Below are 27,641 nucleotides of genomic sequence, written 5' to 3' on the forward strand. Positions count from 1 at the left end.
TATGAGCCTCTGTCTGACCCTCCCAGCACCCCAGGGGGTCTGTCTCCCCATAGCCCCTCTCTCCTAACCTGGCCGGCTGTGAAGAAGGCAGGCTCTTTCTCCTCCCTCCCCACACTGGCCGGGAGCTGCTGCTTTGTTCTATCACCACAGCGCTCTCTGGTGAGCAAAAGGCAGAACTGCAGCAACATTTGGGCAGAAGCTTTTTTTTTCTGCGCCAAAAATTAAAAATAGGCGGGGCTCATTAATTATGCATGCACACCGTAGTGCCGAATTCCCCCAGGAGTAACTCTAGTGAGTAACAGGAGCATTGCCCCAACCTGACCCTGTGCCTGGAGGGAGAAGGAAAGTTGGATTTTAGGGAATGGACTCTGGCTATGACTGACCACCAAATAAAAATCCTTGTAGCACAGGACTTGGAGTCAGGACTCCTGGGTTCTATTCCTGCCTCTGCACGCTCTCGCTGGATGACCTGAGGCAAATCCCTCCCGTCTCGCTTTGTGCCTCAGTTTCCCCAGCTGTACCACAGGGATAGTAAGACTGCCCCACCCACCTTGGCCAAACACTCTGAGTCCCGTGGATGCAATGGCTCTGTGAGGCAGGTTCCCTGAAGCCCCGACTGCTTGGTCGAGAACACGTTGTCTTCTGGCAGCAGGTGCTGCGTGTGCTGCTTGGGTGTCCCTGGGGGCTGACCCGCGGCACGTTCCCCACTCACCCCTCCCTGACGCTCTTCCCCTGCGCTTGTCCCTGGCCTGGCAGGAAGGACCATCCTGCTCTCCACACATCACATGGACGAGGCCGACCTGCTCGGGGACCGCATCGCCATCATCTCGCATGGCAAACTCAAGTGCTGCGGCTCCCCACTCTTCCTCAAGAGCACCTACGGGGATGGCTACAAGCTGACGGTGGTGAAGAAGCAGTCAGACTCCAGGAACGGCACAGGTCAGTCACCGGGCACGCCGCACCCGCACTAGGGGGTCTGCCCCCCCAGGCCACCTTGGGAAATGTAGACAGGATCCACATAATGTAGACAGGATCAGACCTGCTGTCTGAGCTAGTAGCTCTCAGGAGGGCTGGCCGGAAAACAACATTCCCGTTTTGTGAAAAATGGCCGGGCTTTGCAATTTGTGTTTGCTCCGGTTTGGGATGATATCAAGAACTTTCAGCTTCTTTTTGAAAACACCCAAGAGTGAGACACCCCAGTACAGCCTGTACCCCTGTGTCTAGGACACTCGCCTGGGATGTGCCTGATCCACAACAAGCGCTGGGACCTGGGGCTCCCATGTCCCGTGGGAGTGCTCAGAACATAAGCACGGCCATATTGGGTCAGACCAAAGGTGCATCTACCCCAGGATCCTGTCTTCCGACAGTGCCCAATGTCAGGTGCTTGGTCTCTGTGTAAGCAGAGAGCTCTTACCTCCAGCATCCCATGATCTTCTGCTACCACTGCTGGGGGAAGGAAAAGTAGTCCCCCTCCTCCCCATGCACAGGAAGCATGGGGCGAATCTCCGAGGGCTATTGCTTTTCTGATGCTATTACAATCCCATTGGAGTGGGAGATTGCGAGGTAGCACTGATTGACGGTCCTAGGCCATTTCTTGAAGCAATCAGGGTTTCCATCTCGGGGCAGGAGAAACTGACAACTACTGAGCAAAGCAATTTAGTGTGTGCATGGTGCTCTGAGATCAGTGGAGTGCTCCCGCCTTCTCTGCCCCCAGAATGCCTCCCGACCTGGCCTGTCTTTGCTTTGCAGCCAGGAGGAGGAAGGCCCTGGTTCTTCCTGCCTGTCGGCATCTTGGGCTTTCCGTTTTCCTGTGATGATGGAGGGGGCTACTTCTCCTGGGTGGCTTTGATTTTGAGCTGCAAACCTAATATTCCATGCGGGAGGAGAAAAAAGTTTCAGTGGCGAATTTCCCCCCAGCCCTGCCCAAAACGAAAAGCCCATGAAATGACCAACCAGCCCAGAGAGGAAGGTCAAATGCTGCCAATCTCAGGCACCTGAAGGAAAGTGGCAGTTGTAGCTCCCACAAGAGCCAGTGCGACTTGGGGCTAATCCCCATCTCTCCAGGCCTGTATACCCCTGTTCCAAACTGCAGGCTGAGGAGCTCTTGTTCAACACAGTTCGCACCTGCTCCCTGGGCGCTGCATGGCTCAGGGGCTCAGGGTAACGTGCTGCATGGAGCCCTTCACCTCCAGGGGGTGGTTTCAGTCCAGCCCAGGCTGTTAGCAGTGGAAGGTTGTTACTGTTGGGTATCCTGTGAAAAATATGTTCTGTGATCTCACTTCTCCCCGGTGAATGGGGGTCTGGGTACGATTGCACCCGTAGGCGCCGGCCCCGTTGCTGGGAGTGTCGGCAGAGAGGCCAATGGGCCGTGGAGGCTAAATTCCCTTCTCAGGCCGGGGCAGTTCCTCCAGGGTTGGGCTCCCGGCTGTGAATCCAGCAGGAGAGTCACTGAAAAAAAGCAGAGTTTAAAATAAAACAAAAAAGCAGCATCAGCTTTTGGGACCTGGAAAGAAAAATGCAAGGACTCCGGGGCCAGGCAGAGCTGGGTGTGTGAAGTGACCTGTCCTTCTCTGCTCCCTCCCTGTGCTAGACTCGGGGCAGACGCACAGCCCTCCCTCCCACTCCTCCGCCAGCCCCTGCGCCGAGCCCCGCGTCACCCAGTTCATCAAGAAGTACGTGGCCTCCTGCCTGCTGATCTCCAACACCAACACGGAGCTCTCCTACATCCTGCCCAGCGAGGCCGTCAAGAAGGGCTGCTTCGAGAGGCTCTTCCAGGTACCGGCCCTTCCAGAGGCCAGTTACCGAGCGGGGAGAGGAAGCTGCTCAGGGGGTGCTGACGCAGAGCAGGGGGGCGCCGCAGGGGCAGAGGTGGGGGACCGCTGGGCACTCGCTGGTTGGTTGGCGAGGGGGTGCAGGAGCCGGGCTAGGCGCTCGCTGGTTGGTGGGGGGGTTGCAGGAGCCGGGCTGGGCACTTGCTGGTTGGTGGGGGGGGTGCAGGAGCCGGGCTGGGCGCTCGCTGGTTGGTGGGAGGGGGAGGGCGCGAGAGCTGGGCTGGGCACTCATGGGTTGGTGGGCGGGAGAGCACCTGTGGGGGTAGCACTGAATTATTTGTTATGCTGGGATTGCCAAGGAGTCCAAGGGATTTGGGTGTCTCATTCCCTTAGGCTCATTTGCAGATCCAGCCCCGAGCGTGCCCCTTGCCCTTGCACAGGGGCATCGCCCAGCGTCGTCGTCTCTTGGGATAGTCCGTCCCGCATGCCGTAATTCTCCGAGCTCCCCGGTGCCCTCGCTTACTGCGGGGCTCCCTAGCTTGCCCTAAGCCTGCAGCGCTGCCCCCGGCGTCCCCCAGCCCAGCAGCACAGAGGGGCCTGGGTCGCTGGGACAAGCACCCCCCTCTCCTTTTCCCACCAGCCGGGAGTGCTGCTCCGTTCAGACTCCGGTGGCTCAGGGTGGGGTTATGGGCTCTCTGCTTTCGCAGCGCTAGCCACCCCGTGGGCACTGCGTTCGGAGGTGAGTGGTGAGAGGGAGGACGCGGGGGATGCTCGCGATGGGTCTGCAGATCAACCCAGGAGCCTGGTTTCCGGCAGGTGTAAGCTCGGGCGGAATGTGGTACCAGTGCCTCTCTGTGCCCGAGCCACAGAGGCCAGGAGTCCGGGACAGCCGAGGCTCAAGCTGTAGCAGCTCATGGTTTTGCTCTGGAGGTCCCTGGTTCATGTGTCCGTGCTCACAGGCAGCCATCCGGCCTCTTGCCTTTTGTCGTTCGCCCGGCCTGGCCGTCTGGGGATGGGGGAGTTCCGAAGGTCCCCGTGCTGCAGGGGGTGCTGGGCGGGCAGGCATGTGGGCTGATTACTGCTTAGCCGGGAGCTTCTGGGATGGCTCTTTGCTGTGGTCTCCCTCCGCTCCTCACCCTTGTTCCTTGTTCGCAGCACCTGGAGCAGAGCCTGGGGGAGCTGGAGCTGACCAGCTTCGGGCTGATGGACACTACCCTGGAGGAGGTCTTCCTCAAGGTGTCGGAGGAGGACCTGTCCCTGGAGAACAGCGATGTCGGTAAGGGGTGTGCGTGTCAGTGCCTCGGTGTGCTGGCTCGTGGAGAGTGGAGGGTGCCCTGGGTCAGCGGCCTTACATTAACAAACCGAGTTCGCTACCCAGGGCTGGCTCCAGGCACCAGCTCAGCAAGCAGCTGCTTGGGGCGGCCAACGGTGAGGGGCGACACATCTGGGAATTCGGCGGCGGGTCCCTCACCCGATCTCAGAGCGAAGGACCAGCCGTCGAATTGCCGCTGAAGACTGAAGCGGCAGCGGTAGAGCTGCAGATCGCGATCGCGGCTTTTCTTTCTTTCTTTCTTTCTTTCTTTCTTTCTTTCTTTTTTTGCTGCTTGGGGCGGCAAAAACCCTGGAGCTGGCCCTGTTGCTACCTCGCCCCGTTGAGCATTGATCCATTGCTGGCAGTCTCTGCTCAGGGGAAGCCTGCAGAGGTGAATGCATAGAGCTGGGCAGGGCAGGGCTGGACTAAGGAGTGGAAGCTTTAGGGCAGAACAGAGGCGCGATGGCAGAGCTGGGGGGTGGGGGTGGGGTAGAGGAGGTGCATTTGTTACACTGCTAGCACCAAGCCAGCCACAGCAAAGACCCCAGCGTCATGTTAATGCAGCTGTGACAGGCACTTTGACTGTTGCTTTTTAATACCTGTATCTTGGCTGCCACCCTTGCTCCTGTCTGCTCCGCATGGGCCTGAGAGTAGGGGAGTGCCCTTGGCCTGAAGGCAGGGGCACCGTCCCAAAAGTAGCATGGAATGATACATCCTGATTGCTTGCCACGCTCCACCCCAGCAGTGGCTGCATTTTGTCCTGTGGTTTGTAGTTTCAGACTGAGGTTTGTAAAGCACTTTGAGATCCTGGGGGATGAAAGGCCCAACGTTAGTGTGAAATATCATTGGGGTGCATTCCTATTAGCCAGGGCCAGGGCCTCCCCAGGCCAGCACTGAGAGGGGAGCTGGGATACTCATGTACCAGGGCACTCCCTGAAGTGCTAAGGTGGATCCTGCTATGCTGGGGTTGCAGGGTGCTAAGGAAGAGCCCCATTCTCCCCCCCCCAGCACGCCCAGGCCCTCGGTATCTGGGTGGCTAGCTAAGGCGTTCCAGCCAGGCCCAGCTGGTGGGCTCTTGCTGCAGAGTGAGTGCAACGCCCTAGGAGGGCTGCTCCCCGGGGACGTTCCCCTTGTACCTGTGCCACACAAACCCCACCGGCTCCCTTCGCCTTCCAGACATGAAGGAGTCCAAGAAAGACGCGCTGCAGCCACCGGCTCCCCAGATGGGCCTGAAGCCCGAGGCCAACGGGGAGCCCCATCCTGACGCGGAGGCACCCGAGAAGCCGGAGGTGGAGCTCAGCAACCTGGTGGCCTGCTCCAATCTGGCCCAGTCGCAGGCGTCTCTGCGCTCGGCTTCCTCCGTGGGCTCCGTGCGGGGCGATGAAGGTGGGGCTTATTCGGAGTTCTATGGGGATTACTCTCCGTTGTTTGATAATCTGCAGGACCCTGATAACGTCAGTCTGCAAGGTTTGTAACGTGCCGCACGACAGGCCTTGAATTTGGTAGCAAAGGTGGGGGGGCCGCTGTGTCCTGGTTCCGGTCTCCGCATTCCCGGGGGTGGGGGCACCTGGCACCGGCTCTGACCAGACTTTCATCCTGCCGGGGCTGGGCCGAGCACCTTTGTCCTCCCCCAAGAGGGACCTGTTTGAACACTCACGCCCCATGCACTGCGGGGTCCCGTCTCGAGCCTGTTCATCCTGGGACCCCCTGGTACAATGGAAAAACAGGCCTAAAGAAAGGGAGGGGGAGAGGGCAGCCCCCTGAAACTTGGTTGGGAGCCCCTGGGCGGGGAAGCCATGAGTTCAGGGAGCTCTGGCAGGGTTTCAGCTGAGAGCTCCGGGGGCTCTTTCGGGTGGGGAGTGGGTACCGCGAGGGGGTCTGTTTGATTGCATACACAGACCACAGCTCTGGAATCTAGCAGCGTCCTTTGCTGCACGTGGACGAAGCGCCTTTGGGTCAGTGGGTCGCACTGGCCAAATTCTTCATTGCAAACTCCGCCCCTTTTGATTCACAAGTGAGCGGGAAATTGCTCTTGTCAAAAAAAATTTGAATTTTCAGCAACAAATCAAGAACCAAAATACTCTGATTCTCGAATGGTGCTGCGGTGCCTCCTAGGAGTTGTAGTTCAGGTTCCTCATGGTCCCATAAGCCAGACTCCCTGTCTGGACTATATCTCCAATGATGCAGTAATAGGATGAAATGTAATAGTGAAAAGTGCAAGGTCATGCATTTAGGGATTAATAACGAGAATTTTAGTTATAAATTGGGGACACATCAGTTGGAAGTAACAGAGGAGGAGAAGGACCTCGGAGTATTGGTTGATCACAGGATGACTATGGCAATTGATCTTTGATCTTTGATTATCAGCAGGTAAGTATGCCCAGTGGTCTGTGATGGGATGTTAGATGGGGTGGGATCTGAGTTACTACAGAGAATTCTTTCCTGGGTGCTGGCTGGTGAGTCTTGCCCACATGCTCAGGGTTTAGCTGATCGCCATATTTGGGAGTCGGGAAGGAATTTTCCTCCAGGGCAGATTGGCAGAGGCCCTGGAGGTTTTTCGCCTTCCCCTGCAGCATGGGGCACGGGTCGCTTGCTGGAGGATTCTCTGCAGCTTGAGGTCTTCAAACCACCATTTGAGGACTTCAATAACTTAGACCTAGGTTAGGGGTTTGTTACAGGAGTGGGTGGGTGAGATTCTGTGGCCTGCGTTGTGCAGGAGGTCAGACTAGATGATCATAATGGTCCCTTCTGACCTTAAAGTCTATGAGTCTCCCTGAAAGGCAGTGCATCATGGGAGATGAGGTCTGGCTGAGGAGCCTGGCCTTTATAAAAAAACTGGAGTATGAGGCGTAAGAACATAAGAGCTGCCGCACTGGGTCAGACCATGGGCCATCTTGCCCAGTATCCTGTCTCCAACATACCAAAGCTTCAGGGGGAGGGTAGAGAACATGGCAATTTTGGAGGAATCCACTTATCTTCCCTTCCTGGCTTCTGGCAGTCAGAGCTTCAGGGTCGCCCTGAGCATGAGGGTGCATCCCAAACCATCTTGGCTAATAGCCATTGATGGACCTTTCCTCCAGGAACTTACCCAGTTCTATTGTGAACCCACTTATATTTTTGGGCTTCACAATATCCCCTGGCAATGAGTTCCACAGGTTAATTGTGCATTGTGTGATAAAGTCCTTCCTCTTGTTTGTAGTAAACCTGCTGCCTGTTAATGTCATCTGGTGACCCCCAATTTTTGTGTTGTGGCACCTGAACTACCCATCGGGCATTTCACAATCAACACGTTTCAGTTTTCGGGTGGAAAGCAGGCACTTTTCACCCCCCAAAATTGTTCTATCAAAACCCAATTTTTCATCAAAAAACAGTTGTGGCCCTACATCTCTCCCAGTCCCTCTTGCTTCCTCTGCTGGCATCTGTCGGGAGGCCTTCATGGGAGGAGCCTGACTCCTCACCTCCCAGATGGAGCAGGAGACGGGGGGCTCCCATAGCCTGCTGGGGGAAGCACTGAGGCAGGTGGGCACAGACGTGTGGCACAGGAGCTGTGACAGGTGTTAGCAGGATTTTGACCCTGATGGGTCAGGACTCCCTTCGAAGGATCTGTCTCAGGATGCTCGATCTCCGTATAGCCGGCAAAATGAACCTTCCTTGGTTACAAAAACAGCGCGATGGAACCAAGAGAAAAGAATCTCCGTTGTCTTACCCCTTCACCCCCCAACAAAAACAGAGCAGCCAACATGCCTTAAGACCAAAGATCCTTTCCCCTGGCCTGAGCCCTCCTACCTCTGGACTCAGAGGTGAGCTTGTGAGTGGTCTCTGAGCTGACATCCCCAGGGCTGCCATGCTGGTACAAAGGTGCCACCTCCCCCTGTTCTACAGGTTTCTTATGGGGGACCTAGTGAGAGGAGGTTGTTTAATGGTTTGAGCAGGTGATCTGGGGGTTGTGGCCCTGAGCTCTGTCCCTGGCTCCCTCACTGCCGGCCTGTGTGACCTGGGGCTGGCGCTATGTAGGTTGGGTTGCTGCACAGGAAGGTCGCTTGCAGTGTCCACGGGGTTGTGAAATACCCTCTCCTGTCTCCTGCCTGGGCTCCTCTCTGTTCACGGGGGTGCTGCTCTCCTCCCTACCCTGCGTGTCCCTGTTGGGTTGGGGGATACCGTCAGGTACGTACAAGCGTACGTCTTGTATTAACTCACTGAAACTGCCAGGGCGGCAGCCGGCGTAAGGGTTACGTGAGTTTAGAAAACAGTCTCTGACACCAACTCTCCATCGCCGGCCTGCCGAGACCTGCATCTAGGGGTCTGCATTTCCCGACTTAACTCTGTAGCTGCAGCTCTTCAGAGATCAGCCCGGCCCTGGGGAGGGGAGCCTGGCAGGTACTGGGGCTGGCGTCCCGCCTCCTCTCCCCGGGCACAGCCCCCCAGGGGGAGCCCCATGTGCGTGACGGGGTCGTGCGGAGGACCATGTCCTGCGTCACTGGCTGCACGAGCTGATTCCTGAGGAGGTGGGGGCTGGGGAAGGAGCTTGACGGCCTCTGAGAGAGCCTGACCCGCTCCGTGTGTCTCTTCCCACTCCCCGGCGCTCTCCCTTGCTCCAGACCAAGAGGCTGACGCCGAGGCTGCGGACCAGCCCCTGGGGGGACAGGGGAGCTTTAAGCTGGAGGGCTCCTGGCTCAAGCTGCGCCAGTTCCACGGGCTGATCGTCAAACGCTTCCACTGCGCCAAGCGCAACACCAAGGCCCTGTTCTCGCAGATCCTGCTGCCTGCCTTCTTCGTCTGCGTGGCCATGACGGTGGCGCTGTCTGTGCCCGAAATAGGTGCGTGCGGGCGCTGGCCCCGACTGGGGGAGGGGTGATAGCGCCTTCCTCCGCCCCCAACCCAGCTGCTGTGTCGCCTCTTGCTCCCCTTGGGACACTGGCCTCTCTGCCTGCCTCCTGGCAGAGCAGCATGTGCATTGCGTGTGTGCCCACATCTCTGGCTCCAGGCTGCCCGACAGCTACCTGGGTGTGGGTGGGTGCTGGGCCTGTCACTGGGGCCCGGGGCTGGCCTTCCATCCCAGAGCAGGGAGGGGACGGGACCCACCGCCCCCAGGGAGGTCGCTCAGCATGTCCCTTTTCTCCCCAGGTGACCTGCCTCCTCTGATCCTCTCGCCGTCCCAGTATCACAACTACACCCAGCCCAAGGGCAACTTCATCCCCTATGCCAACGAGGAGCGGCGCGAGTACCGGTGAGAGGCCTGGCGCTGCCCGGGGAGCAGCATCCTAGGCCCTCGTCCTGTTCCCCGCGCCCGCAGGAAAGGGGGGTTCAACCACACTGCTGCAGGGTGCCCCGCAGTGACTGTGCTTGGCGGGGGAGGCCGGGCACTTCTTGCAGTGCAGGGTCATTGCTCTGAATCTGGCACTGATCCCCCCTCAGTCTCTTTATCCACCACACAGTGCCACGCCATCCTGCCCAGGAGGGTGCCCGGCTAGCAGTGAGGGTACAGTCCTCCGCAGGGCCCTCGTACAGGCTGCCGGCCGTGTGGCACCTACAGAGAGCAGTTCTGTGGGGTGCCCAGCTGTTGGCCGTTGAGGCCTGTCCGTGGCTACCAGCCTGGGCTGGATTTGAGTCAGTGACCTGCCAGTGAAAGGCCCTCTAGTCCCTCCCCTGTGCCGTCCAGTCCCCTTCAGCCTCCAAGCCAGAGTGCAGGCTCCATGGCCCCAGCTCGGCAGGCACTGCAGTGGTAGGACTCGGCGCCGGCCAAGCCCTGGGAGGAGCAGAGCCCCTGAAGCCAGTATCCAGGAATATCACGTTAGGAGGCTGGCCTGCAAGCAAGAGGGTTTCTCAGGTCCGGCCTAGGGAGCATGACTGACCCAGAGGAGCCACGGGAGCGTCCCCTGCTCGCTAAGCCCTTCTCACCCGCCGTCCCTCTCCACAGCATAAAGCTGTCACCCGACGCCAGCCCCCAGCAGCTCGTCAGCACCTTCCACCTGCCCTCCGGGGTGGGGGCCACCTGTGTGCTGAAGACGGCCTTCAATAGCACCCTGGACCAGCTGGTGCAGACCCTGAACCTCAACAGCAACGAGTCCAAGATGCTGGCGGCCAAGTACTTTGACGCCATGTGCGTCGATTCCTTCACCCAGGGCCTGCCGCTCTCCAACTTCGTGCCACCGCCCCCGTCCCCGGCCCCTTCCGACTACCCCGTCTCCCTGGATGACGACATGGTGCATGCCTGGAACTCCACCACGTACCCCTCCACCATCAAAGGTAACGTCTGGCCTGGCAGGAGTTTGGGGGAATAGGGACCTCCGGCCAAGCAACACGTTCCCTACCCAGCCAAGGCAGCGGTGGGGGAATTAGAACCCGGGTCTCTGGCATTGCCGTGGGACCCACAGAGCAGCACATTTTGCTGCAGCCAGTGCAGGCTTGTCTGGGACTTTCCCATAATGCCTTTCCAGGAAGGGCAGAGCTTTACTGGGCGCGCAGGATTTAGGAACATGGGAATTGCCGGACTGGGTGAGACCCGAGGTCTGTCTAGTCCAGACGGTGGCTGGAACCAGCTGTTCAGAGTGTAAGAACCCCACCGTAATAGAGATCAGCTCAGACCCTGAAGCATGAAGTTCAATACCCCCTCCGAAGTATTTGTTAGCGTAACTCAGAACTTTGGATATTCTTGCTGTCTGTATAAGCACCTGATTCCTTTTTAAATCTTGTTACATTCTTGGCCTTGGTGACTTCCTGTGGCAGTGAGTTCCACAGGCTACATGTCTATTGTGTGAAAAAGTCTTTCCTTGTATTGGTTTTGAATTTGCGACCTTTCAATTCTATTGAACGACCCCTTGTCCTTACGCAGTGAGGCAGAGATAACAGACGCTCTGGAGCTCCCTTCTCTAGACCAGTGGTTTTCAAACTTTCTGGGGACCCAGTTGAAGAAAATGACCCAGGGGAGCCCGTGACTCAGTGGAGCTGGGGATGAGGGGTTTGGTGTGTGGGAGGGGGTCAGAGCTCTGGGCTGGGGCTGCAGGCTCTGGGGTAGGGCTAGGGATGAGGGGTTTGGGATGCAGGAAGGAGCCCTGGGTTTGGGGGGGCTCGGGGCAGGGGATTGGGGCGCAGGGTTACCTCGGGCAGCTCCCGGTCAGCGGCACAGTGGGGGTGCTAAGGCAGGCTTCCTGCTTGTCCTGGCACCGTGGACTGCACTGCACCCTGGAAGTGGCCAGCAGCAGGTCCGGCTCTTAGGTCAGGCACTGTGCCCCCCCCCGCCCCCGCCAGCTGCTGGCTGCTTCCAGGGCACAGCGCGGTGTCAGAACAGGTAGGCACTAGCCTGCCTTAGCTGGGCAGCACCGCTGACGGGACTTTTAATGGCCCAGTCGTTGGTGCTGAGCAGAGCCGCCGCGACCCGCAGTTTGAAAACCACTGCTCCAGACCATTCGTTATTTCATCTGCTTGTATCGTGTCTCCTCTTGTTCATCTCCTTTCTAAGGTAACAGTCCCAGGTGTTTCAATCTCTCATATGCTCCTAGTCATTCTCCTTCCCCGCTCTGAACACCCCTGTGGTTCCTTTGCAACTGGAAGTGATTTTAAGAGGATGAACAATGGGGGCACCTCAAAGGACAGAGATTCAGCCCCAGTGAGCCCTTGGGAGCTCATCGCTGTCTGAATTCCAGCACCGGGGGGGGTCGCAGGAACACGTGTCTGTGTGTCAGGGTACGGATCGCCGCGCCGGTAGCCATACCTCAGCTAGCTCTAATCTGGCCAGCTCGGTCCTGGAGCAGCGAAGCTGCAGCAGCCTGGGCCTCAGCACAGGCCGGACGAGCCCGCCCGGATCCCTGGCTGATTCCTCAGACTTCTGCTCTCTGCTGAGCCCTGTGCTGCCCCGGTTCCGCTGCTCTGCTGCCTGACCTAGCCAGACTGAAGCAAACTCCGGTGTGTCTGCTTGAGCTGTAGGCGCATCCTGTGATTGCCATACAGCTAAAACCCTCATTCGCTCCTTCCCTTCCTCCTGCCCCAGGTGCTTCCCCCTCTCCCCACGGCTGTCACGGTAGGACAGTGCTGCAGGGTGCCCTGCCCCTCGCCCGGATGCACAGAGTGGGTGCTCTGCAGAACGAGCGCGCCTGAGGGTCGCCTTTCTCCTCTTGTCTCCTCAGAGACCGTCACTTTGGCCCCGTCCCTGCCCCGCATCATCCACGAGCCCATCAAATGCACCTGCTCCATGCAGGGGACGGGCTTCTCCTGTCCCAGCGGCGTGGGAGGCCACCCGCCCCAGATGAAGGTGGTGACAGGGGACATCCTGGCGGACATCACAGGGCGCAACGTCTCGGAGTATATGCTGTACACGTCGGACCGCTTCCGGCTGCACAGGTTAGGGGGCACTTCTGCTCCTCTGCGTCGGGGGGAGTGTCCCAGGCGGGGTCCGAGGGAGGCAGGGCCAAGGCAGGTTGCCAGCAGCAGGCCGGAGGGGAAGCTGTGATCACCGCTCCAGGAGCCATACCTGAGCTAGCTGTAATCTAGTCAGCTCGGGTCCCGGAGCGGTGAAGACGCGGCACTTGGAGGGACTGGGGGAAGAGCTAGACCGTACACATAGGGTTGCCAATCCTCCAGGATTGTCCTGGAGTCTCCAGGGGACTCTTTAATTAAAGTTTACGTCATGTGATGAAACCTCCAGGATATTCCAACCAAAACTGGCAACCCTACATACACGGCGGAGAGGGGGCGGGTCAGGGGCTGAGCTGACCCCATTGGGGTCCAATCAGACAATCACTGGTTGATTTTTTTTTAAATTCTGCATCACAGCCAGGAATTTCAAAGCTGGCCGGTGACTCTGGGCGCTCCCCTTTGGGGGGCCCAGCTTGGGACATGTGGTAGGGGCCTGATCTTCGGAGGGGGATGCCCAGCACTCTCTGAAAGTCCATCTCCAGAGGCTCTGCCTCTCCTGTTTGGTAGGGTTGTCCCTGGGATGTGCTTCAGCAGCCGCTCGCTAAGCCTGTCTCACGGCTGGCTAACTAGGGGCACAGAGAGAGCCCGTGGCCGGGAAAGCGCTGGCCCTCGGGGGCAGGGCAGTAGCATCTGACATATCCTCCCCCCTCCCTCAGGGCTGTCTGAGTCCTCTGAGATTTCCCTGGGGGGGCTGTGGGAAGGAGGAGCCCTGCAGTGGCCACAGCTGTGCTGTGCAGGGACCCACTGACGGGAAGCTGTTGGCCCTCAGACTCTTGGGTGGAGTTGGCTCCTGCTCCAAGCCTGGGCAGACCCGCTCCGTAACGCTAGTCCCAATGCCCTGCCGCTGACAACACCAGGCCTCGGTTTCCAGCCCCAGTCGCCCCCCTGCTCTCGGCTCACCCCTGGAATGGAGGACAGAGAAGGGCCCCTGGGTGCTCAGTGGCAACCTCTGGCCAAGCAGGGCGCAGTGTGGCCTGGCTCTGACGGGAGCAGGGGGCGCATCGGCCGTGACACCGGGCCGCGTGGGTGAAGCAGCTTGCTCTCAGGGATTGGGTTGCAGCGGGTGGCTGGGAGCAGCTCGCAGGTCGGAAGGGGTGTCTGGGGGCTCCGGCCGGGGTTCGTTGTCCTGCCCTCGCTCAGGTTCCCCCCGTGGAGCCCAGCATTTCAGGGGCGGCTCAGGTGCCATTCTTCCAGCTGCTCGTCTTTCCTCTGCGTCGCCTGGGCTGGAAGAAGGTGGCCCCAGCCTTTCGTTTGCTTCCCCGTCTGCCCTAGGTATGGAGCGATCACCGTTGGCAACGTCCAGAAATCCATCCCAGCGTCCTTTGGCGCCCAGGCCCCGCCCATGGTGCGGAAGATCGCGGTCAGGAGAACAGCCCAGGTAGGGGGAGCTCTGAGAACTGGGAAGGGTTGTGTCCCTGGGTCAGCCCCATCCCGCTGAGTCCCCCGCAAAGACCCACCCTCCTTCCAGAGTCCTGCCGAAGGGGTCCCAGAGCAAGAGGGATGTACGTGCTTCCCAGCATGCTTTTGGGAAGGGGGAAAAGGTCAGATCTTGTTCCAGGGCCCCCCTCAAGCGAGCTTGTTTGCTGGAGGACAGGTGCCCCCCCCCCCCCGCCAGCTTGCCATGCTGCAGCCCCTGCTGTGGGGTGAGCAGAGGCCAGAGGTCTCTCCAGTGCCCCTCAGCAGCACTCGGTAGCTTGCTGTTACTTGGAGGTGGGCTCCATTGCCAGCCACGTGGGCCATGGGCTAGAGAGAGCGGCTTTTGGGAGGAAGGGGCTGACCCCAGCGGGCCCCACATCGGGACTCCGTGTCCCTGTGCCAGGCACTGCAGGATGGATCTGGTGCCAGCGCTCACACGCTGCCAGCCGCCCCAGCCCCTCCGCTCCCCCCGGCCTCCCTCAGCCCCTCCTGGAGCAGGGCGCCCTGCTGGAGCTCCCAGAGCTGAGTGTGTGTCTCTGCTCTGCCCTTCCAGGTCTTCTACAACAACAAGGGCTACCACAGTATGCCCACCTACCTGAACGTGCTGAACAACGCCATCCTGCGGGCCAACCTGCCCAAGGGCAGAGGGAACCCCGCCGCCTACGGTGAGCTGGCCAAGCCAGGCTGGGGACGCCGACCCGACGAGCAATAACGAGAATCGATGAGCTAAACCCCCTTCCGGTTCTGGTGTAGAATCCAGCCACGGGCTAACGGGGGGGAGGAGGAAATGTCCTAGTGGGCAGGCTAGTGACTAGACAGACTCTGGTCTGGCTGCTCTTGCCACACTGGGAGTTGGGTTTGAAAACCCATGTCTGTCTTGAGAGGCTTTGTGGTCTAGTGGTTAGAGCAGGGGACTGGCGTCAGGTCTCTCGGTGGCGGGGGCAGGATTAGACCCTAAATGGCCTTGGGCATGTCCCTTAAGCTCGCCGTGCTGCAGCGTGTGCACCTGTGACACGTGGGTGGTGCTGGCCTTGCCAGGCTGACATGGGTCCTGTCAGTTAACGTTTGCCAAGTGCTCTGAGCTCCTTGGATAATGCTCCTCCGTGAGCTCTGCAGCGGGGAAGGGAATTCCCTTCAGTCCCCCAGCCGGGAGCTGTTGTTAAGGCGGGGCTGAGCCGAGGGGCTGGGGGCTGAGATAGCGAGGGGTTGCCCCAGGGCTGATCCACGGGGGTGGGGGCACAAGGGGCTGTTCTTACACACCGGCTCTCACTATCTTTCCTGTCACGTTTTGCTGCAGGCATCACAGTGACCAACCATCCGATGAACAAGACGAGCGCCAGCCTCTCCCTGGATTACCTGTGTGTACCAGTGGGCTCGCGGGTGGTGTGCACATGCCTGGCTGTTTGGGGAGGGGGGGGGGGTTTGTGATGGATGAAAATGGAGGGAGGCCCCTACTAGTTTTCTATGGCAATGGTTGCCGGCCCAGGAGGGGAGGAGCTGTGCCAGCCCATTACCACCCCCTGCGAGAGGCTGAGAGGGGAGAGATCCTGGCCAGCCTGAAAAACTAAGCCACACAGGCCCCCACTCCACAAAGGGATGTAGGCTCCTAATCCCCAATGAAATCCATGGAAGTTTGGAGTCTAAATACTTCTGAGGATCTGGGCCAAAGTCTCTGTTTCCATGACTAACAACTAGCCTTACCCATGCTCCACAAAACACACCCCCACACACACACACACAGCAGCCTTTGGGCTGGTTTCTGTGCAGGGATACCCAGCTGTGAAGTGAGCAGTGGCTTGTGGTATGTGGAGTGACTTCAGGCACAGTTCTCCCACCCGGGCTAACCCCTGTCCCCCTCTGCTTCCCTCCCGTTTCTGCCGCTCTTCTTCTGCCGCAGCCTGCAAGGCACGGACGTGGTCATCGCCATCTTCATCATTGTGGCCATGTCCTTCGTGCCGGCCAGCTTCGTGGTGTTTCTGGTGGCCGAGAAGGCCACCAAAGCCAAGCACCTGCAGTTCGTGAGCGGCTGCGACCCGGTGATCTACTGGCTGGCCAACTACGTGTGGGACATGGTGAGAGCCGAGTTGGGCCTCCGCACTCAGACCGGGATGGCGAGGAGCCTGGGGGCAGGGCGACTGCCTGGGGGCTGTCTGAGCAGGGGCTGTTTACACAGGATGTCCACGAGGGAGGCCTGTGTCCAGCCCTGCGTGCATGGTCCCTGGAGGGTGATCCCTCCACAGGAAGGTCCTTTTCACACAGGCTCTCCCAGTGCCGGAGCTTCTCCTTCCTTTCCCCAGTTAGCAGACAAGGGTCTACAGATCATTTCCCACCCATCAGCTGAGGGTCGCTGCCTCATTTACGCCCAGCCAGGACCTTGTCCAGTCCACGGGGATCGCTTGTCATGTGGCATCTTGCTTCCCTCGCCTCTGCTGTGGTCCCCTCGCTGATGGTTCACCTGCATCCTGCCCCTGGGGAGTGCGCAGCCAGGCCGGCGGAAGTGAGGTGGCTGGGGGTGGGGAAGGGGTTCGGCTGGGAGCACAGGCGGGGCAATGGGCGCCATGCGTGAGGCACTCGTCCTCTCACATCCTGTGGGCAGGAAGATCCGTTCCGAGCCATGTCCTTTAACACGGCGAGTTCCTCCTTCGGCCCTTCCACCCAGGCCTGGAGTGAGGGGTAGGGGCAGCTCGGCCGGGCTGTGCGGGGGCGCTCAGGGTGTGCTCGGCGCTTCTTTGGGCCCATTTTCACATCTCCAAAGGGGAGTTTTGAGACGTGCGATGGAAGTGGAGTTCGGCTGGAACGAGCCGTGAAAACGTCACCGGAAAATAGGCCCATTTTGGCCCCTTCAGAAGAGCAGGACCACTGGGTGTCTGCAGTTAAATGTGCTGTGGGACCAGTTCCCCTGCAGCCGTTTCCCGCTGTGCCCTGAGGGTGGGGCAGGGGCAGGGGCAGGGGCAGTCTCCGCGTGATCTCTGTGTGAGCTGCTCTGGCCCCGGTTCTGCAGGGTCTTTGGGAGAGAAGTCACCGTACCAATCTCTTCGTCGCTCTCTTTCAGCCCACCCAGCCTGTAGGAGAAATAGCTCCCTTGGCGGGTGGGTTATTGGGGTGGGGGTGGGAGGGGTGACTTACCAAGAGCCTGAGAGCTTGGTTTTGTATTTGGCTCTGAGCCCGTTGAGACCAGTTTGGGAGCTGGGGCTTTGTCTGCACTACAGATGCTTTGCCAATATGGCTGCACCAGCAGAGCCCTCTAGTGTGGACGCAGGGTATGCTGAGAGAAGAGGTTTTTATCACCATAGTAACACCACCTCCCCCAGCGCTAAGTGGCCTGAAGCCCTGTCTATCAGCATAGCTGCGTGCACACTGGGGTTTAGCCGGCTTGGGGGGCTGTGGTTTTTACCCCCTGACCAAAACAGCTGTGCCGTCAAAACTTTGTAGTGTAGACCTGGCCTGGGTCTCTCACGCTGGTCCTGCTTCCCTGGGCTCTGAATTCACGGCCTCCTGAACTCCACCCCAGTGCAGTTCACTCTCGTCTTTGGTGCATTTGTTTTCCAGCTGAATTACCTGGTGCCGGCCACATGCTGCATCATCATCCTCTTCGTGTTCGACCTCCCGGCGTATACGTCCCCCACCAACTTCCCAGCCGTCCTCTCGCTCTTCCTGCTCTATGGGTACGTCCGCCTGGCTGGCCATCGCTCGGGGGGCACGCGTGCTCTGGGAGGGGAATGAACGGAGAGCAGCGATGAGGGGTGTCAGCGGGGTCCGACGGGGGATGGTTGGACTGCTGCTGCCCATGCTGTCCCTGTGCTGTGGATAAATGGCCAGTCTGTGGCTCAGGGGCTGCCCGCCCAGCACTGGCTTCACACACACGGCTAGATGGGGAGTTTCTAACAGCCAGCAATGGAGCTGGGAGCACTGTGTCAGGGGCAGTCTTCTAGCAAAATGCCGAATGATGCAGAAGCTGGTTGGTCCTGCCCTCTGGGCTTCTGTTCTGACAGATGTGTTAGTCGCTGTAGAATTATAAATCCTGAAGCCCGACTCATCGGTCAGCCTCTGGGCTGCCACCCCATGAGGCCACTCCCTGACCCATCCTACCATAGACTGGGCCTTCTCCTGTTCCCCATCGCCTCAAACCTGAGGACCCCCTGGCTCCTTGCAGGGATGAAGGATGGTCGTGTGGTTAGAGCCTGGGGCTGGATGTCAGGAGATCTGGCTGTGTGGGGTCCTGAGCAAATTGCTTGGGCCAAAATGTTCATAGTGGCCTCTTGTTCAGGGTGCCCAGCCAGAGACGCTGAGGCCTTGTGTACGCTGGAGTTTCAGCCACTGGTGCAAGGTGTAGACATGCTGCACTGGTGTAGCTTGGGGCTTGCCCTGGTGCAGTTCACCCCAGTATCCATCTGCCTCAGTGGCAGGGATCCCGGTGCAGACCAGGCCTCCGGACGTGAGCACCTGCAGCTCTGAGTTCTGAGTGCTCAGCACCAGCCCAAACCCCTCGAGCTGGAAGCCCACAAGTGGAAGCTACTTCTGCAGATGTGGGCCATGATCTGGGTAAGGGTGTCCCCTGTCTGCGACCCATCGTGCAAGGCAGGCTCCATCGGTGTCTGTGAAGTGCTTCGAGATCCGTGGTGGAAGTCACTAGAGCAAGGCGGAGAGGTTGCTTATGTGTTTTATTTGGAGACTGTCTCGGGGCAGCCTTCGTTGGGACAGGATTTGCTCTGGGAGGAGCTGGCTGAGGATTGGCTAAAGCTCCTCTGTGTTTCTAGCCAATGAGCCAAGGATCCCAGAGTTTGGGGCTGTCACTCACTAGGCCTAGTATGAATGGGGTGGGCAGGCCAGCGGGTACGGGCAGGGCCAGGGCTCGGTCCTGTGTACGATGCACTCACCTTGGCGTTCTGTTTACACCAGCTGGTCCATCACCCCCATCATGTACCCAGCCTCCTTCTGGTTCGAAGTGCCCAGCTCAGCCTACGTCTTCCTGATCGTTATCAACCTCTTCATTGGCATCACGGCCACTGTCGCCACCTTCCTGCTGCAGCTCTTTGAGCACGACAAGGTACGTGCTCCTGTGGGTCCCCAAAAAGGGGCCGGGCCGGGCCTTCCCTGTCCTGCGTAGCCCAGCCATCCTCAGCCCTGCTAGAACTGCTGTGGGCCAGCCCCTGGGATCTTCCAGGTCAGCCTGGCCGCCAAACCAATGGCCAGGATAGCAGGGGGCCTGTGACAGGTGGGGGAGGGAGGGAGCATGTTGCCATGCCCACTGCATGGGCCGTAGTGTAGACTGCGTGCCAGTCAGAGAGGCCGGGCAGGAGATCCTCGCTCCGCCTGCGGCAGCCCTTGGTCTCTGGGGCACTTCTAGCGGGGTGGGCACAAGGCAGTCTGGGGGGGTGTCATCTCCTCCTCCTCCCACCTCGGCAGGACCTGAAGGTCGTTAACAGCTACCTGAAGAGCTGCTTCCTCATCTTCCCCAACTACAACCTGGGCCACGGGCTGATGGAAATGGCCTACAATGAGTACATCAACGAATACTACGCCAAGATCGGTAAGGCCCTCGCTCCGGCACGGCAAGGGGCGGCAGGTCACTGACCTTTCCCACTGGCTGTCCTCGGGACCCAGCGTGGCTGCTGGGCAGGTTTGCGTGGTAGAGAGAGGAAGTGAGAGCTGATGCAGTCTATGGGGGGGGAAACGGGGCAGGTACCATCTGTGATAACGTGAGGCTGGATGGCTGCAAGAGGGCAGTGGAAGGCAGATACGTTAGCCCTAGAATGTTAAAGGCCCTTTTTCTTACAAACTGAGAAGGGGTTACCTCAGGTTAATTAGACACACCTGAATCCAGCTAAGGGCTGCCTGAGACCTTTTAAAACCTCCTTTTCCGGTGAGAGAGAGGGAGACACCAGCTGTTCCCAGGCCAGTAGCAGCTGGGAAGTAGCTTCTCCAGGAGGAGAGGCTGTGTTCCTTCCCACCGGGGAAGCAGATAAGCCCGAGTGCTGGCTAGGGGAGGGACTGACATCCCAGGACAAACAGGATGACACCCTGTCCCAGAGAGGAGGCAGGCAAAGGTATGGGCAGGGCCTTTTTGAGTGGGGAAGGAGCACCCCTTAGGCTTACCCTCAGGTCTGTCGTGGAGACTCAACCAAGGGAGCACCCAAGGGGGAAGGCAAACCCTGCCTGAGTGGGACTGATTACCCCAGGCCACCATCGCCAGAGGGGAGAATCACTAAGGCTGGTGAGAGAAAAGCAGTGCCTGGCCACACCTCTTATTGTTCGGTGTTTGTGCAGCGCCTAGCACAATCCATGGGGCATGGCCAGGGTGCCTGGCCGCTACCCCAGTGTAATCACAAGGGCTGTATCCGTACAGACCATCTTGCTCACTGTTAGCATCGCGTAGCCCAGAGGAAAACAGCCTAAACTTCCCAACTTCAGCTTTGTCCAGGTTCCACTGAGTGCATCAGAGACGCGGTTTCTGTTGTTAGTGATCACTGGACGTTCTGCAAGTCACTTTGGGGAAGCTCTACCCATTAGTACAGACTTTTTTCCCCTCCTGTCATTTATTATTTGTATTATCGTGGGCACCGTGTGCAAGGACCAGGACCTCATTGTATTAGGTGCTGTGCAGCCATAGATCAGAAAACAGTCCCTGCCCCAAGGAGCTCACAGTCTGACTGGGGTCTCTTGGATTTGGCCCTGGAAACCTCTTTCCAAACAGCTTTCATATTTACTTCCAGAGCTGCTGGCATCTTAAAGTCTGCTCCAGAAGGTGCTGAGAAATCCTTTAAAAAACCAAGGACTTATTTGCATTTTCCACGTAGTTGATATTGTAAAGTTGCAGGATGACTTTACTGGTGAAGGATGTCCGGATGGAAAGGCATTGTTCTGTCTAGATCTAGCGCTGGTGACAATAAATCACCCAAAATGCTGTGTGGTATCGATCCCAGAAGTGAAGCAAAATTGAAAGCGAAACCACATGTTCAGTAGAAAGAAAATATGTTTCCATTTCACAGTCGCTCTCCAGTAATGTAATTTGGTTAGTTAAACCCTCCTTCTCCCTTTGCTTATCTTCCACCTGCTGGACAAATGTCTGTTCCTAACAGAGTCTGCAGCCCTGCATTTGTATCAGGCAGCATTTTGAAAATGTTGCCTTTCATTGTTCCTTGGTTTTCCTTGAACTTAGTTCTGGACAGTGTACTAAGATGTGGGCTTCTCACTGCAGCATTTAATTATAATGTATCAGAGGCTCGTTTTGCTCAGCATCCTCCATACACAGACCAAGAGCTTAAGATCTAAAGCCCTGACCCTACAAGCATTTACCCATATGCATAACTTTACTCCCTGCGAGTTGGTCTGTTAATGTCACTGGAGCCACTCGGTGTGCACAGATACGCATGTGTATATGTCTTGGCAGGATTGGGGCCTCAGAGCCGACCAACTAGGTGTTGTTTGAGATCGTTACAGGCATTTGTAATGGCCGTCTACAGGGAAATTTCAGCAGTAGAGTCATTGGTGATTTTGTCTGTGAATATTTCCTTCCTTATGCATTATTAGGAGGGCTCCTCTGTTTGCCAGGGTTACTTTGTTTAAGAAGACGTGTCTCTTTGTTAATCTCTTGTATTGGTATCTTGGGAAAAAAATACTGGTGCTCCCAATCCTCATGCTTCAGGGCACATGTTGATCAGGAAGGAATCCCCCATCTCTCCAGTACAGTGCATCTGCTGGGGGTTTGTCCCTTCCTCTGAAGGTCAGTGCCAGGGACAGGGTGCCATACTAGATGGGTGCGTGGAACCAGGTGTAGTGCGGTAAGTCCTATGCTCTTACCTTGGTCTGATCTTATCCCTTGTTAATTCTTCGTTTGCTCCCCCCAGGGCAGTTTGATAAAATGAAATCTCCCTTTGAGTGGGACATTGTGACCCGGGGCCTGGTTGCCATGACGATTGAAGGCTTCGTAGGTTTCTTCATCACCATCATGTGCCAATATAACTTCCTCCGGAAACCACAGTGAGTGGTAGGGTCAGGGGGGCAGTGGGAGGCTCTGCGCACAGTGTCCTTTGCGTTCTCGCTGACTGTCGGACATGACGGCCGTGATGCTAGGCTGGATCAGGGCACATAGTCACAGAACAAGATGGCGCCCCCCGGAGAGCCAGGGGCTATGAATTCATCCCAGTCGGTGACTAGGGACAGGTTCTGGGCCTCCCCCAGTTCAGAAGCAGAACATATTATCCCAATTGCTGGGTCTGCAAAGCAGGGCTGAGAGGAGTCTGTCATGGCCTCTCTGCCCCTAGAGAGCACAGATGCGAGGCCACCTATCCCACCATTGCTTAGTAACCCCCTGCCCATCCAGGCAGAGGCTAGGAGCAGTTTATGGCTCAGCCTGGCTCCAGAGGGAAAGGGGGTCACTCCTGTGCAGATAAAACTGCCAGAGGGGCCATTAATCCCCAGTCCTCTGAATCCGGACAGTCCCTTGTGAGGTGGGGCGTACCAGCCCCATTTTTCAGTGGGGAAATCAAGGCACAGCACAGGGTGGTGACCGGATAGCATCATCTAATGAGCTGGAACAGAGGCGGGGTCAGAAATCAGGGGTTCCTGGGCCCTGGCCTTGTGCTCCATTCATTGGACCATGCTGCCTTGTGGAAGTCCCAAGTCCCCTCTGCTGGGAGGAGGAAAGGAGCACAGACCTTGTGACCTATCTGGCCACGCAGCGCAGCCCCCCGACCCATCCCCCACCATCTCCCCCTCCCGCAGGCGGCTGCCTGTCTCCAACAAGCCCATCGAGGACGACGTCGATGTGGCCAACGAACGGCACCGGGTCCTGCGCGGCGATGCCGACAATGACATGCTCAAGATTGAGAATCTCACCAAGGTAGGAGCAGCCGATGGCCCCCTTCAGCCTGGGTCAGGACAGGGCCTCTCCACCCTCTCACTGGGACATAGACCTGGCACCACGCCCCTTTGTGGGACAGTGATCCCAGGCCCTCTGGAGCTGAAGCCAGGAGCCCGTGCCGCTTCAGCTAAGAGGTTTGGCTGTGTTAGCTCAGAGACATCAACCTCTGTGTGTGATCCTACCCTGTGAGCGTGGGGCAGGCAGGCGGGAGATCCCCCAGCCGGCACAGGTGGGAGAGGGGCACTATGCCCCAGAACCAGAGGAGAATGGCACCCGCGTGCGTGTGACCATTGTGGGGGTCGGGTTTGGCGCCTGGGGCAGGGCTCCAGCTCCTCCAGAGTGCAGCTGTTCGCTGGGGGGACCGGCGCGTTTGCCCTCTGCCCGCCTTTGGCATGGGCAGCGCCGGTGTGTCGCGAGCCCAGCGCCTTGCCTTGCAGGGTTCAGAGCCCTCCGCGGCCAGGGATCCTAGCCTGCTGCAAGCATGGCAGTGAGCTGCCCCTTTGTTCCTGTTGGGTCAGGTGTACAAATCCCGCAAGATCGGGCGCATCCTGGCCGTGGACCGTCTGTGCGTGGGCGTGCGGCCCGGGGAGTGCTTTGGGCTGCTGGGCGTCAATGGGGCGGGGAAGACCACCACCTTCAAGATGCTGACTGGGGACGAGAGCACCACCGGAGGGGAGGCCTTTGTCAACGGGCACAGGTACCCGCAGACAGGGCGCGGTCAGGTGAGGCTTACGCTGTGTGATGGGCGCACCACCCACTCCTGGAAGGGACTGGAGCTCAGCCTGTGGGTGGGCCTTATGGGGGAGTATCCAGCCAGCCCTGGGAGTCAGTCGCACTGGAGCGTATCCATCCCTCCTGGAACTTCCAGCGACCTGGGCCTGTGGTGTTGCTGTGGGGGAACGCAGGCTGCCTGTGGATTTGGTTTTTCCAAAGCAGGAGGCAGTCCAGTAGCAAAGCTCTAGAAAATGATCACAGACGTAGCCTGCTCTGCTCACATGTCAACCACCCCAACCAGCTGCATTTTACTGATGCGGAAACTGAGGCACAGAGCAGGGAAGGAACTTCCCCAAAGTCACACAGGAAGTCTCTGGTGGAGCAGGGACTTGAACCCAGATCTCCCAAGTGCTGAGCTAGTGCCCTAACCACTGCATTATCCTGCCTCTCTCCATAGTATCCTTAAGGAACTCCTTCAGGTGCAGCAGAGCCTGGGCTACTGCCCGCAGTTTGACGCGCTGTTTGACGAGCTCACGGCGCAGGAGCACCTGGAGCTCTACACCCGGCTGCGTGGCATCCCCTGGAAGGACGAGGAGAGGGTAAGGCTTTGGGGAGCCCCTGGGGCTTTGCAGAAAGAAACCATTTGGGCCGGGCTTCTGCCCTCAGGAGGGGGAAACAGAGGGGGAAACACAGGGCCAACTTCCGAGTCCCTCCCAGAGCAGGACATCCTGGGCACTGGCAGGTCAGAGCTTTCCCTCCTCCCTTTGATCTGTGATCACGCCCTGGGCTGCAGTGACACCCCCATGCTTAGCCAGGGCTGCTGCTCGACCCGCAGGATCTCTCCCTGCCATAGGCCAGGTCCTGTGTTCCCCTGCTCCCAGCCCAAGAACGGCAATGCTGGGCTGGGTACAGGGGGCCCAGCTGCGACAGCCCCTAGACACAGGTCTGAGAGGCTCTGTCTTGCTGTTGCTGGGGTTCTGGTGCCCCTGGCTCTGGAAATGCCGTTTCATGTCACCCTGGGGGAGCCACAGCCCCTGGCACTGCACCGCTGGTACTTCCTAAGGGCTCTCAGTGCCAGCGCTGGCTGTCTGCCAGTGGCATGGGTCATGGCTACCAAGTACCAGGGCTTAATTCAACAGGTGGTGGACAGGCCAGAGGCCGATTTATCCCCCTCTTGCCACTGAGCTGCTATGGGGAGACCAAAGCCTCCATCAGCTCCTGCCCACCACCCTGGGATAAAAACCTCTCCTGAGTGAGCAGCATGGCTTCTTACAACCTACCTGGCAACACGCCCACCCCCACGGGCAGACGCGCACAGACCCAGGTGCACACGGAACGCGCATGCACCTCCCCCCCATGCATGCACACCCCAGATGTGTGGTTCTGTGGGAGCCCCGCCTGGGCAATGTCCAGTCGGCTGGTCGGTGCCGGAGGGCCAGCTCGGGGAGTGCCAGCACCTGCGCTTTGTACGAGGGGTCGGGGACTGCCTGGAGCGATGGCTCTGAGTTTCTCTGCAGGGTGGCTTTTGGGCTTGGAAAGAGGGGCCAGTGGGAATACGGAGGATGGTCCACGTCAGCTGATTCTAATAGTGTTGAGATTTGGGGCCTAGCGTGTCCAGCATGTCCCCTTGATCTCCCGAAACCTCCTCGGGCAGCTCCCCGCAATAGGCCTGGACTGCACGAGGCAGGGAGCTCTGTGCCCTGTAGCCAGGAGCACCTTGGTCCCTGGTTGCACTGTGGCCAGGGCCCGTTGCCATGGTAGATGGGCCCTCGCAGGAGGCAGGCTGTCACTAGCAGGGCCCGGTAACCACAGCCCCCTCACCCTGTAGCCAGGAGCACCTTAGTCCCTGGTTGCGCTGTGGCCAGGGCCCGTTGCCATGGTAGATGGGCCCTCGCAGGAGGCAGGCTGTCACCAGCAGGGCCCGGTAACCGCAGCCCCCTCACCCTGTGCCCCCCTCCAGGTGGTGAAGTGGGCGATGAAGAAGCTGGAGCTCACCAAATACGCCAACAAGCCGGCCAGCACCTACAGCGGGGGCAACAAGAGGAAGCTGTCCACGGCCATCGCCCTGATTGGCTTCCCTGCCTTCATCTTCCTGGTGAGCAGCCTGGCACCAGGCCCGGGCGGGGAAGGGACGCGGCTCGGCTCTGAGCCCGGGGCATCTGGGTGAGCCCAGGAGCGGGCTCTGCTCTCCCATTCGTGTCCGCCTGGCTCCTGCTCCAGGGGCAGACGCGCCATTGGGATGGGAGGTGCCTGGGGCTGAGATAATGCTGGAGGGCAGCTAGCTGGGCCCAGCCATGGGATCCAGCCATCCCTGCCAACCCCCTGGCTGAGAGGGGGGCTCTCCTGCACCCTTGCTCCCCCTGCAGCCCCCCTGCCCCCGGGTCTAGGCCGGTGCTGAGGTGTGAGCTGGGATGGGGCTGCCCTGACTCCGAGGTGGGTCTGCACCACACGCCCCAATCCCGGCACGAGGCTGAAATGGGGAGCAGACAGGAGCCGTGTGCAGCAGGGCTGAGGGGCAGCCATGGAGACGGGAGCAGGAGGGGGAGACAGTGGCTAGGACAGTGTGATCCTGCTCCATGACTGGGGCTCCTGGGTGCTACCATAATACACCTCCTCCATCAGTGGTTCTCAGCCAGGTTTCGGGGGAGGTCACCGAGCAGGGCCAGCTGGGGCCTGGGGAGAAAGCTGAAGCCCTGCTGCATGGGGCTGAAGCCTGGACCTGAGCCCCACCACCGTGGGCTGAAGCCAAAGCCTGAGCAATGTACCTGGGGGGGGAGCCCTGTGGCCTGAGGCCCCAGGCAATTGCCCTGCTGCTACCCCCTAACGCCAGCCCTGGCTTTTATGTGCAGAGAACCAGTGATGGTGGCACAGGGGGACGGTGGAATTTTTATGGCATGTGTGGGGGGACTCGGAAAGAGAGGGTTGAGTACCCCTGTGATACACGATCCTAATGAATAAGGGGCGAGGGAAGGTGCCAGTGTGAGGCGGGAGGGAGGGGGAAAGGCTGGGCCCAGTGCAGGAGGCCAGGGCGGGTGACCTCAGCCTCTCTCCCTTCTGGAAGGACGAGCCGACGACAGGCATGGACCCCAAGGCTCGGCGCTTCCTGTGGAACCTCATCCTGGACATCATCAAAACAGGCCGCTCGGTTGTGCTGACGTCCCACAGGTTAGCGAGGCCTCGGGCAGCTGGCCTGAGATGTGAAGCCCCCTCCAGCCCACCCCACCCCACCCCAGCCCACCATGTGGGAACCAGCACGGGAGAGCTCTCCATGGGGCAGAGCAGCCCAGCCTAGCGGGATGCATGCGGTGGGGGAAGCGAAGGGGCACCAGTGCCCAGTGAGAAGACACGGTTCCCTACCCCACCTCCCTGCAGCACAGCCACCATGGCAGGGAAGCCATCAGGGCCCCAAAAGAGCCCAGGTCCCATTCACATCTGAGGTGTCCCCTTCTGGACCGATAGCACCCCTGGGCCCTGCCACGCGGCACCCCACGGGCACCCCCTGACTCTTGTGCAGGCCGTACACGTGGCTTGGCCCCTGGGCCGCGTGAACCCAAAGAGCAGGAACCTGCGCCCAGCACAACTGGGCCGGGCTGCCCCTGCTCATCTCCGGCCTCCTCTCCCACAGCATGGAGGAGTGCGAGGCGCTCTGCACCAGGCTGGCCATCATGGTGAACGGGCGGCTCAAGTGCCTCGGCAGCATCCAGCACCTGAAAAACAGGTAAGAGATTCCTGCCCCTGCAGGGAGAGCACCTGCCTGGCCCCCATGCCCCTGGGGACAGCCCCAGCCATCTGCAGAGAGGCCTGCGAGGAGAGCAGCTGCCTGGCCCCCATGCCCCTGGGGACAGCCCCAGCCATCTGCAGAGAGGCCTGCGAAGAGAGCACCTGCCTGGCCCCCATGCCCCTGGGGACAGCCCCAGCCATCTGCAGAGAGGCCTGCGAGGAGAGCACCTGCCTGGCCCCCATGCCCCTGGGGACAGCCCCAGCCATCTGCAGAGAGGCCTGCGAAGAGAGTACCTGCCTGGCCCCCATGCCCTGGGGCAGAGCCTCTTCCCCCCCAGGGACGAGGCTGGGAAGTGCTGCCGTGGTATCAGGGTGGGGTAGTCATGGCGCAGTGTCCATGGCCGGTGTGACTGTAAATTATAAATCACAGAAA

General features: G+C 59.2%; 1 protein-coding gene across 4 annotated transcripts in view; it reads left to right on the forward strand.

Annotated features, from left to right (window-relative positions):
• Positions 1 to 27,641, forward strand: part of ABCA2 (ATP binding cassette subfamily A member 2) — a 127,797-nt gene that overhangs the window by 93,790 nt on the left and 6,366 nt on the right. For 2 of the 4 annotated variants that reach the window (XM_044992337.1, XM_044992338.1), the window contains 22 exons: positions 757 to 939; positions 2,591 to 2,775; positions 3,927 to 4,047; positions 5,260 to 5,550; positions 8,682 to 8,900; positions 9,208 to 9,310; positions 10,001 to 10,329; positions 12,207 to 12,420; positions 13,768 to 13,873; positions 14,465 to 14,576; positions 15,209 to 15,269; positions 15,809 to 15,983; positions 17,461 to 17,576; positions 18,811 to 18,958; positions 19,318 to 19,441; positions 21,759 to 21,891; positions 22,636 to 22,753; positions 23,293 to 23,471; positions 23,946 to 24,087; positions 25,449 to 25,583; positions 26,550 to 26,653; positions 27,114 to 27,206. In XM_044992337.1, the coding sequence (XP_044848272.1) occupies positions 757 to 939; positions 2,591 to 2,775; positions 3,927 to 4,047; positions 5,260 to 5,550; positions 8,682 to 8,900; positions 9,208 to 9,310; positions 10,001 to 10,329; positions 12,207 to 12,420; positions 13,768 to 13,873; positions 14,465 to 14,576; positions 15,209 to 15,269; positions 15,809 to 15,983; positions 17,461 to 17,576; positions 18,811 to 18,958; positions 19,318 to 19,441; positions 21,759 to 21,891; positions 22,636 to 22,753; positions 23,293 to 23,471; positions 23,946 to 24,087; positions 25,449 to 25,583; positions 26,550 to 26,653; positions 27,114 to 27,206 (3,391 nt within the window). Of the gene's footprint in view, positions 1 to 756; positions 940 to 2,590; positions 2,776 to 3,926; positions 4,048 to 5,259; positions 5,551 to 8,681; positions 8,901 to 9,207; positions 9,311 to 10,000; positions 10,330 to 12,206; positions 12,421 to 13,767; positions 13,874 to 14,464; positions 14,577 to 15,208; positions 15,270 to 15,808; positions 15,984 to 17,460; positions 17,577 to 18,810; positions 18,959 to 19,317; positions 19,442 to 21,758; positions 21,892 to 22,635; positions 22,754 to 23,292; positions 23,472 to 23,945; positions 24,088 to 25,448; positions 25,584 to 26,549; positions 26,654 to 27,113; positions 27,207 to 27,641 lie in introns of those variants that run through there. The other 2 variants (XM_044992340.1, XM_044992341.1) reach the window with 2 other exon arrangements.

This window comes from Mauremys mutica, chromosome 18 (genome assembly GCF_020497125.1).
Source record: "Mauremys mutica isolate MM-2020 ecotype Southern chromosome 18, ASM2049712v1, whole genome shotgun sequence".
Lineage (NCBI taxonomy): Eukaryota > Metazoa > Chordata > Testudines > Geoemydidae > Mauremys > Mauremys mutica.